This window comes from Phaenicophaeus curvirostris, chromosome 20 (genome assembly GCF_032191515.1).
Source record: "Phaenicophaeus curvirostris isolate KB17595 chromosome 20, BPBGC_Pcur_1.0, whole genome shotgun sequence".
Classification (NCBI taxonomy): Eukaryota; Metazoa; Chordata; class Aves; order Cuculiformes; family Cuculidae; genus Phaenicophaeus; species Phaenicophaeus curvirostris.
Window position 1 is genome coordinate 6,468,269 of NC_091411.1, and position 16,938 is coordinate 6,485,206.

The following is a 16,938-nucleotide window of genomic DNA, read 5'->3' on the forward strand; positions in this document are numbered from 1 at the left end:
AAGATCCAGAAGGACTCAGTTGTTAAAATGTGACAGCTGAGCACACAGTCTGTATTTAATGGTTGCTCATACTGCAGTCCTTTCATTCTTGCTGCACGATGAGTCCAAATTTTGTCACTACTTTGGTTTTTATTTTAATTTCTTTTCTTCTTAGGGAGATGAAGGACCCTTAGGACCACCAGGAGTCCCTGGTCCAGAGGTAGGTTTCAATCATCCACTCGATTACTCTCAGCTCTGTTGTCCTTGCAATGAAATTGTAGTTAAATTAACACAAACCTTCAAAACTTCTGGTTTGGAAAGAAATCTGCCCTTCTAATAAATATTGTATTGTCCAGGGCTTGGTCCAACTGCTTGATCCAGGATGGCTGGAGGTCAAGGAATTGTCTTGCACAGGGTGTTGAGTGCGACCCTAATTTTATAACTTGCTTAAAGTCTCAGAACTTGAAAAGTTCTCTAATGTTAAAATAGATAAAGCAACATAAAGCACATTGACTGGAAACCATCTCCGTAACCAACTCTGATGTTTCTTCCTTGATTTATAATATTTTTAAATGAATAGAGGGGACAGCAAGGAAAAAGACCAGACAGTGGAGTACCATCTTTGAATGCTCAGGCTGCTACAATAAAAATGTTGGAACTAGAATAAATCTAGCTGAATGCTTCACATAATATAATAAAATAAAGAGCACCAACAAAGCACTTGGCTTGGTTGATTATAGTCCATGCATAATGTTTCTGTTATGATGTTTAAGTAATGGAATCAAGCGGATCAGAAATGGGATGAGACTTGGAGTAGCTGTCTAGGCACGTACCTCATGGATCAAACCTGGTGTTGCTCAAGACGTAGAGCTTCCTTCTTGTGTTGCCTTGGCCTCAGTAAGGACTGCTACATCTCTAGGACCTGGAACTCACTGGGAGTATTGCTTGTAAGCTGCACAGTATAGGTTCACAGAAACACTGCTCTGACCAATCTTTTTTATATTTATTGTCCTTCCATGCATTTCAGGGTCGATCTGGCCGGAAGGGATTTTCAGGAAGACCTGGTCCCGATGGTTCCAAGGTAAGGAAAGAGTTTGTTGATGGTCAGAGAAGTGGTGGGTGGAAAGGAGGAAAAGGAGAGGGAAGTTTGATAGGAATGGTTGGACTCGATGATCTGGTGGGTCTCTTCCAACCTGGTGATTCTATGATTCTAAGTGTCTTTTCTCAACTTTACCATGCTCCAAGCCTAGGGTATTCATTGCAGAGAGAACAAGGGGAAAAGAGTTCTCTTTTTCTCTGAATTTTGGGGTCTCTGCTTCTGCTTGGTTCCATCAGGAAAAAAAAAATGTCATGTGCTTTACTATAAACAAGTGTGTTACTCCTTTGCTATTAACCACCTCCCCTCCGTCATCTCATCTTATTTTCCATTGCTTCTCTATGGTTTTGTTCTATAACAACGTGCATCATTCCTGTCTCTGCTGCCTAATTAGCAGCAGGAGCCATCCCAAGGCAGTCCGCTCCACAAACCTACACTCAGAAAGAAAGAGAAAACCCAACCAAAACAACTTCTTCCAAAAGCAGATAGCAAAAATGTGGTCTGGCAGCACATCTGGAGTATCTGCCTACTGAGAAAATACAGCTGCCGACACCTGGAGACAATAATGCTTCGTGGTGAGCCTGGCCTCTGGATGGCCTGTCCAGGGCACTCCACCAGCCTTCAAGTGCTGCCACGGCTGTCTTTATCCCTGTTGAGTTTGAAGTTCTCCTCCTCCTTTTCTCTTCACCCCTCATTTTTTTTCATTCTCTGGATTTCTCTCATTCTGCACTGTGCAGCTTTCATGTGGATGCTCTGTGCGACGGGAATATTCCTGTGTTTGAGATTGTGCAAGAACAAAATCAGGGTGCAGCATTGCCTAGAAATATTTGGGCTGTCTTTTGTTCTTGTGACACTTTCATCAGCAGGTGAATTTTCTAGATACTTTCTCCTTTATCAGTTAGGAACTACACCTTTCCATGTGTCCACACTCTTCCTTACCCTAGATGCTCCTCAGATCTTTGGTTAATGATGGTGCTTTCCTACTCTTTTCCCACTGCTGACGTGTTTCTGTCCTCGTTTGTTTTACTTAGTCTCCCAGATTAAATCATTGTGGGTCAGAAACACCCCAAATTGAGGCTGGAAGTGACAACTGTCCACAGGGAGCCATTAGAGTTAGGGTAAGGTTTAGGGTTAGTGTCCCCATGGAGAGCTGACCTACACCCACTTCAGGAGCATCCCTGATGAGAATTCATGCTTTAATAAACATGGGATTAAAGCAGCCAGGAGTAAGTTATGCCACAATAAAGCAGGCAGCTTACATTTTAATAAGTTTTCAAGAGTTAGGTTTTGGGAAGGCTGTTTTACTACAACAGGACCGGCTGCTTTTGGGGCATTTCACTGCAGAACAGCAAGTGTTTGCTCCGTGCTTGTGTCAACTGTGTTTTTTGCTTTGAATTATCTTTCAAGTCACAGCGGGTCTTGTAAGACGATGGGTTTTGCGAATTTTCCACAATTCACACACAGCAGCCCAAGTCACGGGTGTACGAAGAATCATGTTGTTCTGATGGTCTGACTGGGAGCATCATGTAACCTGTGGGCCTTGTCTCTCCTTGTTCTGCAGGGTGAGCCAGGAAACCGTGGCCGACCAGGGAAAGTTGGTGAACAGGTAAACTCTTTGTTTTCCTTGTCTGTTTGATAATCTCCTATGTACAATGTCTCCTAGGTGACCAGGGTGCAAGTAGAGGATAGTGGCCAGGTTCTTCTGCCCACCTCAAACCTGCCCTAGTCCTGGTGATCCAGCTGGGGTGCTCTTAGTCTGGCTGAAGCTCTGGGTGAACAGCGCTTACAGAAGCCATGGTGTCTATCCAGCTGGCATGTTTTCGATAGGCAGAGTGCTCTGATAAAGTCACAGTTCAGTGGCAACAGTCCAGCACGTACGACCAGCTTTGCTTTTCAAGGAGGCAAGGCCATGGCTGGGGAAGAGATTGTGAGTTTCTGTGTATTCCTCTTATTCCTAAAAGCTCAATTTTGAGGCTTTGCCCATGTAGGTTTTAAGGGTAGGATCCTCTGGTTTGAGTGCTGTGCTGCTTTGACTCCCACTGGATTTTTGGGGAGCAGAGTAGATAGAGGCTGAAGAAACCAGACCTTGAGGAAGAGAGCCACTGGGCTGCATTTTGTTGTACCACAAGACAGAACATTCTGCCGGGATAGTAGGGGACATGCATCATTCCTATAGGCTTCAGGGGAACCACAGGCATGAAGGAAAAAGAAACAATTGTCCCCGTTTCTGTGATTGAAACCAACCAACTTGTCCACCACCAGCCCTGAAATTGCAGCCACAGAGCCTCCAACATGTTCTCTGCATTCCTACATGACCACACCAAGCTGGCTGCAGCAGCTGACCCTGGCAAAGAGGGTGTTTCTTCTCAGCACAGCTGTCCTTCCTAGCACTTTCCCTGCTGAATGGTCAGCAAGTTCAATTTAGTTTAGCTTGTCAGCCTCTTCTTCTTTCTGTCTCTACTTTCCTCTACATGCAGCTGCTGGAGATCACTTCTTCCAAGGATTTCTGACCAACCAAGTCCAAAAAGTCATCCTTCTCAATACGAGCAATCTGATGAGTCTTGGTATATATCAAGGATAGTTGTTTCTGTTTGGAAATCAGAATCATTTCTGTGTTATGGCTAATAATTTACTCCATGAAGAAGCAAAATTGTTCCATACATCTGAGTTCTAGTTGCAGCTTTGTCAAATTCTGGACAATCTCAGGCAGCATCTTCCAGTGCTCTGTGCCTCTGTTCCCCTTCTGTGGAAGGCACGAGCCAGCTATGAACAGTGCTTAGTAACCTCTCCACAGGTGGCACCTGTGGATTCTGTTGTATTACAGGTAAAAACAAATATTTAGAAGTGCTTTGAGATCCTTAACAAGACGTTGTCTTGAAGGACAAAGCATCATTAGGATTATTATTCTTTAATATCCCTCAGGATTGACCTTGGATGAAAACTGTAGGCAGTGCTCCCCAAAAAGAAAACACAGCTGGCCTCTGCTGACACTGAAACCGGTACAGTAGTATGAAAGCTGCCTGTATTATTCCTAGCCAATTAGTCTCTGTCTAAAAATATCACCCAGAAAGAATTTCCATTTCCAAACCAGTCAAGTCATTAGAACAAAAATGTCACACCAGACTAGTCAGAAATAAGCTCCTTTCCTATCACACCTTTGCTGAACAATGCTGGAGTCTTGGGATTTTGGTCCCCCCTCCACCTAAGCTTCAGCATTTGGTGTTGGGGCTGGGTTGGTTTTTGCAGAGCTCTGGGAGGTCAGGCTACCAAGGTCTCTTTGCACTAAGAGACACCTTCACCTCACCCCTCTTTTCTTTTGTGGAGGCCTGAATGTCTTCTGTTCCATAGGCACGATAGGAGCAGTCAAACTTCAGACTTGCTGCTCTGCCCTCCATATGGATTCCCTCTGAGTGGAAACTTCAGTGTAACAGCAAGAGGAAAGATCAGCCATCCATCTCATTGGAGCTTCCTTCCCTTTCTTAGGGACATCTGTTTAGGCAAACGTGGGAGTTTCTGTAAGGTTTCCAGTGACACTTGAGGTCTCATTGGAAAAATGAGGCTCTAAGCCACAGGGCAGTCTGTGTTGCATTGTTTTTCCATTGGAAGGACACTGACTGGGGAAGTTCATTCATAAGATGCTTGTGTTCTTCATATACTGGAAAGACTCCAGCTGCTGGACTCCCCTGTAACCTGGAAATGTGTGATTTAACCCTTCCTTGCCAGTAGATGGAGGCAGAACAATATGAAGAGTACAGCGCCTTTTGCCCAGGCCAGCAGCCCTCCTATTCCAGGGCTGGGAATGCAAAGCAGGAGAATGTCACCAAAATATCCACGTTAAAGGTCAAACGGCCCTGCAGAAGAAGGGGTACCCTGAGCAGACAGGACAGCAAACCAGGGAATGGTGCCACAAGCCCATGGACGCCCCCTGCTCTGCACTACAGACTGAAAATATCAGTGAAGAGTTGTGCCAGCTGAAAGATTGACCTACATCCTTAATGGGAATGAGGAGATCCTGTCATATCAGGAACTGCCTTTTAATCCCTCCTCCTGTACAAATGTCAGTCCTGCTCACTCACATGGTGATGTTAAGGTCAGCCACTCGCCTATCGAACCATGGTGGAAGGGCTGTCACTCAATAGTCCTTTGGGGGTATCTCTTCGTTTGAGGGACAAGCATGTTGCCCCAATACCAGATATTATTCTGAAATAATTTGTCGAAGGAAACCAGTGCCATCAGTTATTTCTTTAATGGATTTTCCTTGTGGTGCTCTTGCGAAGGAGGGACGTGCTGTAATGTCAGTTTTGCAGGTGGGGTCTGACATGCAGCACTACTGATTGACTTGACCAAGGTCAAATGGGTTGCCGAGAACCGAGCAGGGAATTGCACCCGCCTTTCCCACGCCTTAGAGCAGTGCTTTTCCCAGTGCATTTATCTTCTCCTCTGGAGCATCCTTCTGAGCTGCAGACCATTCAAGGATTCATGGGCACTGTAGTGTACGCAATCTCTTTGATCTGACAAGGTATTTTGTCAACGTGTCTCCTCCTTTCATGTCTCCACCTTTCCTTCCTTCGCTTCCAGAGGGCAGTGGAACCCAACACAGCCCCAGGCTACAGCTGAGCTCTGGTGCACAGGGGGTTAAGTTGCATGGCTTTTCTTTGCGGGTCAGAGCGTCCTCCCTTAAACTGTGATATTTACTGTTTTACTTTCCCTTTCTTTCATCTGAATGGGAGGATTGTACATTTACTCCCTCCCGTCCTTTGTCCCTGGTTTGTTTTGTTTTGAGTTCTAGCGAACCAGTAAAACAGAAAGGCCATGATCGGTTCCTGCTGGGAGCGACTGGCGGTCCCGTCCCTGGGAGACCCTGCTCACGCTGGGCTCGCCTTTCGGTTGTTTCTCTCAAATGGGCTATGATTTATGCAAGGCTTCATTGCTGACTTGCTCTCTGTTGATGCAGCCAAGAGGGGGGGCTTAATTATGACAGGGCTGGACAATAAATGGGGAAAGCCAGACAGGAGTTAGGAATTACAACCCGCCAGTCCTCCCCCTTTCCTTCCCTCAAGCCCCCAGCAACTTTTTAACAATCTCCATCCTTTTCCGCCATGCCCTTGGCTGGGGAATACAGCCGACTGAATCATGAGCGACACGCTGAACTCCCCGTCTAATATGAATGTTTTACATTCTTTCCTGTATACTGTGGGCCTTTATCCGGGCAGCCACTGCTGCTGGGACTTCACGTGCATCATTACACACACTGCCTGGAGTCGTGTTTGATGCAGGGCTTCTTTTCAACCCTGGGAACCTGGGAAAAGTATGTTATGCTGCAGTCGTTGTAGGATAACGGACACAATTCATGTCTGCTTTGATTTAATGTTTGCAACCGGTGGCTCTTCTGGTTCTTCAAACCTAAATCTTTTGCTGTTTGTGTTCCATTTAGTGTTTATCCCATTTTGGCCGGTGAAGAATATTGTTACCCAATCTCCTCCATTTGTTTCATATACTCCCAATAATTTACTGAGATTTATTTTGCCTAGACATATCTATCTCGATTTGTGTCTGCTTGCAGACACAGCAATGTTAGTTAATTTAGCTCAGAGCAGACAGTATTGGCTGCAAACTCTACAGAACTACTGTGCTGGAAGCCCAGCCACGTCACAGGCTCCCTGCTCTGCCATGGTCACACCATGGGATACTCCTCTTGCTGGGTATGCGGGGAACAGTGACATCTTCCCTTGAGCAGGAACATGGAATACCAGCACAGGTAGAATTTTCATAGAATCATAGAATCACCAGGTTGGAAAAGACTCACCTATCATTCCTATCAAATGCTAAATCATGCCCCTCAGCACCTCATCCACCCATCCTTTAAACACCTCCAGGGAAGGTGACTCAACCCCCTCCCTGGGCAGCCTCTGCCAGTCCCCAGTGACCCTCACCGTGAAATTTTTTTTTTTCCTAATGTTCAGCCTGAACCTCCCCTTGAGGAGCTTGAGGCCATTCCCTCTTGTCCTGTCCCCTTGTCACTTGGGAGAAGAGCCCAGCTCCCTCCTCTCCACAACCTCCTTTCAGGTAGTTGGAGAGAGCAATGAGGTCTCCCCTCAGCCTCCTCTTCTCCAGGCTAAACACCCCCAGCTCTCTCAGCCGTTCCTCATAAGGCCTGTTCTCCAGCCCCCTCACCAGCTTCGTTGCTCTTCTCTGGACTCGCCCCAGAGCCTCAACATCCTTCTTGTGGTGAGGGGCCCAGAACTGAACACAGGATTCAAGGAGCGGTCTCACCAGTGAAAATCACACCAGAAATTTTGGCTGTGCTCCCCCTCCACGCTGACATTTACCTGTGCAGCGAGTGCAGTGCTTGCCTCTACTCTGCTCGTGCCGGCAGTGCCAGCAGGATTCTGCACAAGGGGCTGAGTTTGTGCTTGGCTTGCTGCAGTCGGGGCTCTGCAAACCATCTGTAGAGCAACACCAGGTTGACTGGGAAGCACAACCAGTACATCGCGCTTCATGACCCAGATTCCATAGAGACTTTTTAGGGTGGGAGCTGATGCTGCTGTGAACGGTGTAGCAGAAGTAGTCAGGCCTTCAAGCCTGAGTTTGTATATCCAACACCATATCCCAAGCCCCTCAGTCTTGTTCTGACTGGTAACAACATTTGACGCAGGAGCAGGGTCCTCTCTTCTTTTACACGGACCAACCTAATCAACCCAGAAATGCCCAAATGTGCATCTTCTCAGGGAGAGAGAGAGATCTATATTTTCTCTCAGAAATTGGAAATGAAGGCACAGATTTATTCTTTCTTGCTTTATTATCTTATATTTGGCTAGCAATGCATTTTTGTATTTCATCTCATTGCTTTGCCACTCTCTCCTCTTCCTTCTTCATGGCCATAAGCTACTGGAAAACTCCAGTAACTGGAGGCAGTTATCAGCTGTGTACTTGTGTCTAATTGAAAGGATGATTGGTTCAGCAGCCTTCAGCAATGCCACCCAGTGGCAACCTTGCATATGCAGATATTGCAAATTTGTCTGCTCTCCCTTTGGTTCCTGCACTGGGCAACCTGCTGCTGAGTCCAACACTGTTTTTTTCCAAGCACTTTTCACCTGGAAGTTGCTCCCATGCCAGAATGTGAACATGGCCACTCAGAGCGGAGACTGTGTTGCTCCTTCCTGCAAGAGGGGAAGCGAGCTGAGCACTCAAGTGGGAGATGCTTTTGTTGAGCCCATCAGCATGCTTCATTGAGGAGCTCCTCTCCCCAGTGATGTTCAAACGATGGCATTTAATTGCACCACATGAGGAGTGTTAATGCATGAAACCTCCTGGTGTTTGGAATCATCTTCAGCAGCTGTTCCATTTAAAAGTCATTGGAGAGTGACCCGCGTTGTGTTTTATGTCTCTGACTGAGTCTGCTGAGCCTCATACGCATGGGAACAGCAAGGAGGCTGGTTATTTTGTTCTACAGCTTTACACTGTGAGCTTAACTTCACAGATAGAGGCTATTGGTGGCAGGAGTTGCATAACCTGTGAGTAGGCTGCTCTGCTGGTGCTGGATGCTCCTCTGTAGCTGGGTGGTATCACTTTATGCTGCCGGTGGAGAGGTGTAAACAGAACCACAGCAATGCACGGACTGCAGAGAGCTCCTCCTCCAAATGCACACATCAGGCCAGATGGAAAAAGCAAAGAAGACGGAGTACAGAGAGAAAACTTTGACTTCTTTTCTCATTTTTCTCCTAGAAAGGAGATAGCTGGGTGAAAAGTTCTCCCTTTTCTGAAACCATTCTCCAGAAGTTGCCTGCCTAGTGTAACTTCTTTCCCATTGTGTTTGCTCATGTTAAATGTTTTCTTGAGTGTGTCATTGGAAAACCTACTTTATGTGGTGAAGTGAAAGGGTGAGATGTGTTTGCATAGAGGAACTTTTACAATTTGTTATGAAGATTTCAAATTATTCTAAAAAATAGGGAGAGTAGGGTGATATCAGTAGAGAATCCATCTCCTTTCTCTGACCTGCTCAGCAGACACATCCCAGTACCAATCAGACTGTTGCTTAAAATTAAACAAGCTGGGGCATGGCTTCATTTGCTATCACCTTCACCCATGGAAACTGTGGGCAGGTCATGAAGTGTTTCCACAGGAGATGAGTCCTGTGGATGAATTTAGTTACAGACTCATTGGAGGAACTAAATAGAGATACCCATCACCCAATGACCCTTGCTGGGACTAGGGATGAGACCATGAGAATCATGCAGTGAGAGAGACAGTACCCACCAGAGCAGAGAGGATGGTCCCTTGCATCTCTAGTGCCAGAAACCCATTGGAGTTGGTAGGAAGGCTGCTGCATTTTAATTCTCTGGAATCTTAGCTTGCGATTGAGTCTCTTTCCTTCTTCCTAATTAAAAGCAGTATTGTTTGTTTCTTCATTTTCCCAAGCTTTGTTCAATCCGGAGCTTAGACTGGGGTTTTTTTCAAAAGTAGTTTGAATAGAGTGACAGATCTGCTGCCCCACTGACCCCGCTGGCTGTGTCCTCAGACCTTTATTTCCTACTGATATCCCTACAGCATGACACAAAATTAGCTTGCACAAGGGTTTGAGGCAGCTCAGATAAAGCCAGAGGACATCTACCCAGTAGTTAAAATGATGGCCACTCTCAGCCTCAGTGCAATGCAGGAGCTCCTGCTATCGATGTTCTTGGGGACAGTGTGCTGATGTTTTGGGAAATGCTTGCAAAACAAAGCCACACTATAGACTCAGCCTTTCTACGAAACGTGCTTAACTCATCCCCTATACTGTGTGTTGTGGCTCTTGCAGATCCTAGTGCTGCTGTTCCAGCTGGCGCCTAAAGCAGAACCAGCTGTGGAGTTAGACGTTCCCATGGCTGGGAGCGACTCTGTCCACTCTGGTAGCCAGTAGGAATTACTGAGCAGTAGACAAGGGATGTTGTGCTATTTCAGCCGGCAAGGTGAACCAAAGAAACCATTTACTTTCTCAGCAAATAAAATTGTACTTTTTTTCTTTCCTCAGGGTCTAATGGGTTTCATTGGTCCTGTAGGGGAGCCTGGAACAGTGGGAGAAAAGGTAAGATAGCTTGCAATGAATTGGTTGCTATAAGTTTTCCAGGGTAAAGGAGAATGGGGAGGGGGAATACTGTGGAGATTTAAGTTCTTGTGTCAGTGCAACACCCAGCTGGGAACGCTGCACATCCAGGGGGTCTGAGCTAGTCTTGGGCCAGGCAAAAAACATCCACTTTGTATTTAGGAATTAATATGCTCTTGCCCTCTGAGGAGATGCTGTCGAATATTCTCTGAAAATTTAAATTTTATTCATTCATAATCTAACAGAAAGTCAGTCCTGTTTTTTTCTGGGAATGAGGGACCCATCGGCCCTGGATTCCCTGGACTTCTCCCTTAACTGGGAGCTTAGGTCACAGACAGATTTGTGCAGAAGTTTGCTCACAAGCCCACGCTGAGTTGCTGATGGGGTCACAGAGGACCAGGGCTGAGCCTGCATTGAACAGGAGGTCTCAGCAATTCCTCAGGTGTAGAGAAGGTGCAAGAGTGCAGTCACTTATCTGAGCAAAGGCTGGTCCAAATATTTTCCTTTTTATTTGATGAGTTCCATCCTGTCTGGCTGCCCCTGTGGTTGCATTGAACACACTACTAAGGGCTGATGCCTTCTTGTGTGCAGTATTTCTTTCAGGAAGAAAAATGGCTTTATTTTCCAGAAAAATGTAAATGGACATCAGTTTGTTTTCTATTAGAATGTAAAATTTTATTTGGGGATAGCTTCCAAAGACAAATCATCTATGTCATTCTTTGTATCCCAGTTGCAGACTCCTGGTTTTCATTGGTGGTTTAATTATTCACAGTCCGGCCATAAAGATAGTAAGAAGCATAGAATGATGAGTTCCACACGTCAGTTCTCTCGTGCACTTTTATTACTTCAAGCCCTGTCCTCTGGGTAATGATGTCAAGACTCTGTGACAGTTACGCTGTGTTCGCTGCAAACGCCTTTTATTGCCTGTCTGCAGCAGCCTTTGGAAAACCCGTTGTACTCGATGGGGCGGTAGCAGAATAAGGGTCATTCCAAACTGTCAAGGCACACAAGAAGTAAAAGACACGATGTGATGTGGGCTGTGTTTTAGAGAAGGAAAACAAAGGAGCAAAGAGTCTGTGGTGTGTCCAAGGTGGTTACACACGAAATTGGTGCCTGATAGAGGTGCCTCAGTGGCAGCTGCAGTCCTGAACTGAGAGGAGAATAAGGATGTGCCAATCAGGAAATGTAGGAAGATCATTTTCCCACTCCAGTAAATTCACATCTGGCCCTATGACTTCAGTGCCAATGACTTGACCACATGAGCTATCCTTATCTTGCAGGTCAGCTCTGTAACACGATGATGTTATGTTGGTGTTCAGGCAAGCCTGAGCTGCCCTTTGAAAATCTGCCCTAGGAGATCCTCAGCACAGCTGGGGTTTCTGTCAGACCTCTTCTCTACAGGATAAACTTACAGATGACAGAAGTAACTATCATCAAATCAAAACCTCAACCAGGCCTCCAGTTGGCATAGCATCCTACGGCTCACTATGCTGTTGAGAGCTAAATGAAGTGGGAAATACGCTTTCATTAGACATAGCTGAGTCAGCAATCTGCATCCCAAGAGCTGCAAAACTTAAGAATGAAGCCAGTAGAATCCAAAGATTATCAAACAGAACAATAGAGTTAATGCATTCTTAATAAAATCCATGCATTCAGTGAGAAATGTGAAATCTTCACATTGGTTTACAAGGTCCAGTGGGTGACAACACAAACTCTGGGGTTTGTTTTCAATAAGCTGCTTATAGCCCAGCAAATTTTTCCCTTTACGCTTTAGCTGTTGGAAGGTAGGTCAGCTTTTGGGCGTAAACTACTTGGCAGCATTTACTGACTCCTCCTTCCTCATCCCCCTGAGCACACAAACGTGACGCACCTAATTCCCAGTGCCTTACCAGGGGCGCAAGGGAGAATACAGGCAGTTGTGGTGGGAAATAGCAGCATCTCCAAAAAGAAGGAGTCGTCGTCCCATCGCTATGGCCGTGCCTTTGACTTGCATCGTCGGTTGTGGTGGTGCTCGTGGAGGCTTACACCTTGTCTCCTGTTCTTGGCTGAGCTGTAGGGTTACGGATGTTAATAAGTTAATAAGTGATCTTTTGGTACCTTGTTTGGGTTATTTATTGCCAAAAGGTGGTTTCTTTTATAAGGGCTGAAATCTTTAGAGTGAGCTGTGGAGGCATCTGGCTCTGACCCCCTCAAAATGCAAGCCTGCAGACCATTGTTGTTTGCAGTGCAATCTCAGTATGAGCCACAGCATCAGGTGTCCCCTTCAAAATACCTACATCTCCTTATGAAAGCACCAGCCATCTATTCCAATTAGCATCTCTGTTTTTTTTCTAGTTTGATTCCCTGCTCTCAGCAGGGCCTCATGACCACAGCTTTCAAATCCATGCCTCTAAAAATGCCAGAACCTGTAGGGATTATGATGCTGCAGAACAGAGAGGAATGCCTTGCCTTTGGTGGGAAGGGCTGGGAATCTGCTGGGATCCATTCCTAGCACTGTCTGGAGCTGAAGGTAGTGAAATGCATTGCTTGTAAAATCCTCTCTCTTGAGATATGGAGGATTAGCTTATTCTTACTGTAGTCCTTTAACTGCTCTGATGAGATGGATGCTTGAAAGAAGTTGGTGATTATTCTGCACTGGAAGTCTTTCTGGTAAGAAATCTGATGGCATAAACTACAATTTGTGGGTCTTCTAGTTGTTCCATTGCTCTAGATCCCCCATTGCTGCCAGTTCAGAGTGCTTGTTAACAAAACCCCTCACTCTTCCTCATGCATCTGTGTCTCTCCTAGGGTGACCGTGGCTCAGTGGGACCCCCAGGCCCTCCAGGAGTCAAGGGGTCGATGGTAAGGAGTAAGTCTGCATTCTCTCGCTCTTGCTGCTGTTTCTCCCCCTCTCTCTCTGTCCCAACAAACAGCACAGCTTCTCCTGGTCTTTGGATTGCATGAGAGTAGCTACAAATTCTTCCTCTCTCTGTTGGAATGAGGATGACCACTTGACTGACTGCCTAGTGAGGTGCAGCCTCTCCTCAGCACTCGTGTTCAGTAATCTCCCCTTCAGAGAAACACCGGCTTTCAATGTGTCCTACAGCTGTTATGTCAAGTAGAGATAACTCGGAGCTACAAGCTACAGCACCTGAAGGACTGCCTCTTTCCAAGCATCCTGGATACTGAATGAACAGGGTCCAGGAGCAAGGATTTCCAAACCTCTTTTGTTCACAACCCACCGAGCTGCAAGGGATAGCTGGAGATGTGGGGCTGCTTGAGCAGTCTGCTCCTAGAGTTTTTCCATGCTATGTGCATTGCCGTTAAGGGATTCTCGTTTAGGAGTTTGACGGAGGGAACCTCAGCAAGATCTTGCCTTGCTCTGATACTCACCTCCTGTGTACCATGATGCAAGACCCAAAGACAGGTTTCCAAATTCAGCCTGTTCTCTTCTGGACTGTTCAGAGAATCTAGCTGCTTATGTTGCTAGTGAGGTTGGAGCTGGGCTTTTGGCAGCCTAGCCTTTCTCCATCTGCCCCTGAGCAATTTCACCCTGACAAATAACAGATCTGCCTGACCTTATAAGCAACCAACAATGCTTTTTATCCTGTCTTCCCACTTGGAGGAGAAAGGATGAGCAGATCCTGAAAATTCATACCAGGTGTGTTCTTCTACTTTCCCTTTTAGGGGCACCCTGGGACACCAGGAGCAGTGGGTTTTCCCGGGATCCCTGGACCACCGGTAAGTAAAGGCTGTCATCATCATGTAATACTGCACATCAAAAATCAGCATCCTGTATCCTGGGTGTTCATGGGCTGAGTCAAGCAACTCAAATCAGTTTGATTTGAGTTTGATATGAACAAGGGGTATGGGGAAAGAGATGGGACATGGGTGAGAGCACCATGGGAAGACATGCTGAAAAAAAAAATTGATGCTTAGTCCAAACTTCTGTAGTTCATTTTCCTAGTAGGGAGTCCAAAACTCACAATCCAGCTTCACTTTTTTTAGCAGGACATGAGCTTGCTGGCTCAAGACATTATGCAAGGCCTTCTATTTCTGCTAGGAATTGTTGGCATTATGATGATCACAGCATGTGACACGGTGACTGTATCATGTGGTGACAACATCACGCAGTGATTGCCTCACGTATTTTCTGAGCCCCTCGCTGCAGCGAGCGGAGCCTCCGAGCAGCTGCCCCCAGATGCACCCTCCCTCTCGATGGGCTCATCAGGTACAGAAGCAGCTGGGCTGGAGTGTGCAGCTGGTGTGGAGGTAGATTTTAGCATGGCTCCAGTTTCCCACAGCCATTATTTTGACAGAGCTCCGGCTCTCCCAGCAGCACAACTGCTGCTGCGTGTCATTTGCTGGAACCCACAGAAAGGCAGCTCTGGCCTGATACAGGGAATGGATTTTGCTCAGTGTGTGAATTCCCACAGTGTTGTTAATTGGGAGGGAGATCACAGTAGTGAAATGCCCAGACCGTGCCAAAGGTTTGGCCTCTGGAAGCCAAACTGCAGAAAACTTGGGGATGCTCTGAGCCCACCGGCTGCGGACAGCTGCTAGCTGGGGAGAGATTTTTCCAGTTGCAAGTCAATGGAGGTGAGGAAAAGAAAAGGTATGAGGTCCAGCAGCACCTCGCTGTGACCTGTCCCTGCCTGAAAAGTAGCAGCAGGGCACTGGCCAGGCCCTTGTAATAAAAGGAACATGATGCTGCCCCCAGCAGTGAGCTGCTCTGCAGCCCCTCAGGTCAGTCCTTGCTGTTGACAGAAGTCCAGGAGGCATCTGGATATCTCTTGATGTCCCTTTTTGAGCAACTTTCCCAGCATGGTAACTGTGCATGACTTGAGGGTGGCTGGAGCCCTAGGCAGACCCTCTGCTTACTCCATGCTGCAGGCTCTGGGGAGAGCAGAGTGCAGCCTTGGCAAAGTGGGCTCTGCACTGGCCCTGTGGCAAAGAGCTTCCAGTCCTCAAGCATAATCTAGTGCACCACTAATTAGTACCTTTAGCTGAGGCTGAGTTTTGTCTTATTTCAGTGAGGCATGATGACAACAGTGTGAGTAGAGGCGTCATCCCTTACTGGCGATGTTGAAACCTCTCTGCAGAGCTCTGGGAGCTGAGACTGTCCCCAGGTCCTTTCGCTTCCTTCAGTTCCCTGTGCTCCTGCAAGCAAATAACTAACAAGTTCATCCAAGCAAAATGTTTTCCCCAAGGCTGCATATTAAAAAGTCATAATTCAATAAGTCAAACTTCGCCACAAAGCAAGTTAATCAAATAATCCCCTAGTATCAAATCCCCACTCATTAATTCCAGCTGTTTTTACCCACCATTCATTATTCACTTTTCAAGCCAGACTTGAGGCATGCTGTTGTTGTTTGTTCTAAACTGTTAAACTCTTTGAGATTAAGCTATCCAGTGAGCCTTAGCAGCTCCAAAGGGCAATTAATTCAGTATGGGGTGATTGGGAACAGGAAGCAAAGGTATAGTCAATGGTAGGAAACTCTGCCCTTAAGGCTATGAATTCCTTTTCCCTCTTCCTGCTGACCGTTACCATGCATCTTCTGTGTTAATACGCAGTTTTGAAACTAATGTATACATATAGGTATATTAAAGGTCACTTAACAGTTCCTTGAAATTCCCAGCATGGTATCTACTTGCTCCTTCAACATTTTGCCATCACAACAAATATTTCTGTGCTTGTACTTTCATAAAGTATTTGGGATAGGCTGAGACTTCCAGGAGGATATTCCAAACACCAGCAAAGAATTTCTTTTCAGTATGTGTTTATCATAAAAATCTCTATAAAGCAGGCATCTGACACATCTCCTGCTGCTCTGTGCCAGTCACTACTGACCTCACTAGCAAAACTGAGATTTACTGTGATTACAAATATAGTCACAGTCAAGTAACTTTTCCATCTTGATTGAGAACAGCTAAGCATTTGTATTCTGAACTTACATGCCATGCAGAAACATACCTCCAGTCCAAAAGCAAAACCTTTATTAGTGGCAGTGGTACAAGCAGTAGGAAGATCACAGTCCGATTTTGTTCTGATCCTTGGTGGAGTTTGCAGGGTTGACAGTTAGTAAAAGCTATTAATATATAAATAGCAAAACTTGATGTGGAATGTTTGAGAAAGTAAGAATGGAATGTGTCATTTTGAGTTTTTCTTTTCTGACAGCAGAAAGGCACTAACTTTAAATATGAGTTTTTAAAGTTATAATACAGAAATAAGTCCTGTTAATTGAATGTAACCTTTACATTTTTAAGCTGATGAATATTCTAACAGAAAAAAAAAAAAAGCTGTTTGATTTTCTCCAGCATTTTCTGCGTGCAAATTAACAGATCAAGTGTTTACAAATCTGGGTTAAAAGAAAATCTAAACCTTTCTGCAAGTGTAAGGAGAACAGGATCATCTGCAACACCAACAGTCCAAAGGAAATGAGCATCTATCTGCCAGTATGAATATTTACACAGCACTAACAGGGCAAAAGTTACATGAAGATAAAATCAGTATTTGGCTGGAAAGGTCAAACTTGAATACCTAAGATGAGGTGTCTGATTTTGTATTTGGACAACTGAAAAACAGATCCTGGTTATTATTATTTTTGTACAGATACTGAGCAACAGCTGCTTTTAATAGCTTCGGAGGGAATTCTGGATGTTCAGCTTCTCTTCAAATCACACCACTTACACAGACAACAGGCTGCAGATATTTAAGCATAAAAACCTCAGCCAGGATCCTTGGCCTAAATGTTCATAATCCAAAGACAAATAGTGAGTTTAAAAAAAGACCATCTCTAGA

At 45.6% G+C, this 16,938-nt stretch overlaps 1 protein-coding gene across 2 annotated transcripts in view; it reads left to right on the plus strand.

Moving 5' to 3' along the window:
* The window catches only part of COL27A1 (collagen type XXVII alpha 1 chain), a 162,112-nt gene that overhangs the window by 88,421 nt on the left and 56,753 nt on the right, over positions 1–16,938 (plus strand). For both annotated transcript variants that reach the window (XM_069873701.1, XM_069873700.1), the window contains 6 exons: positions 155–199; positions 1,007–1,060; positions 2,637–2,681; positions 10,086–10,139; positions 12,945–12,998; positions 13,824–13,877. In XM_069873701.1, coding sequence (XP_069729802.1) covers positions 155–199; positions 1,007–1,060; positions 2,637–2,681; positions 10,086–10,139; positions 12,945–12,998; positions 13,824–13,877 — 306 coding nt within the window. The remainder of the gene's footprint in view (positions 1–154; positions 200–1,006; positions 1,061–2,636; positions 2,682–10,085; positions 10,140–12,944; positions 12,999–13,823; positions 13,878–16,938) is intronic.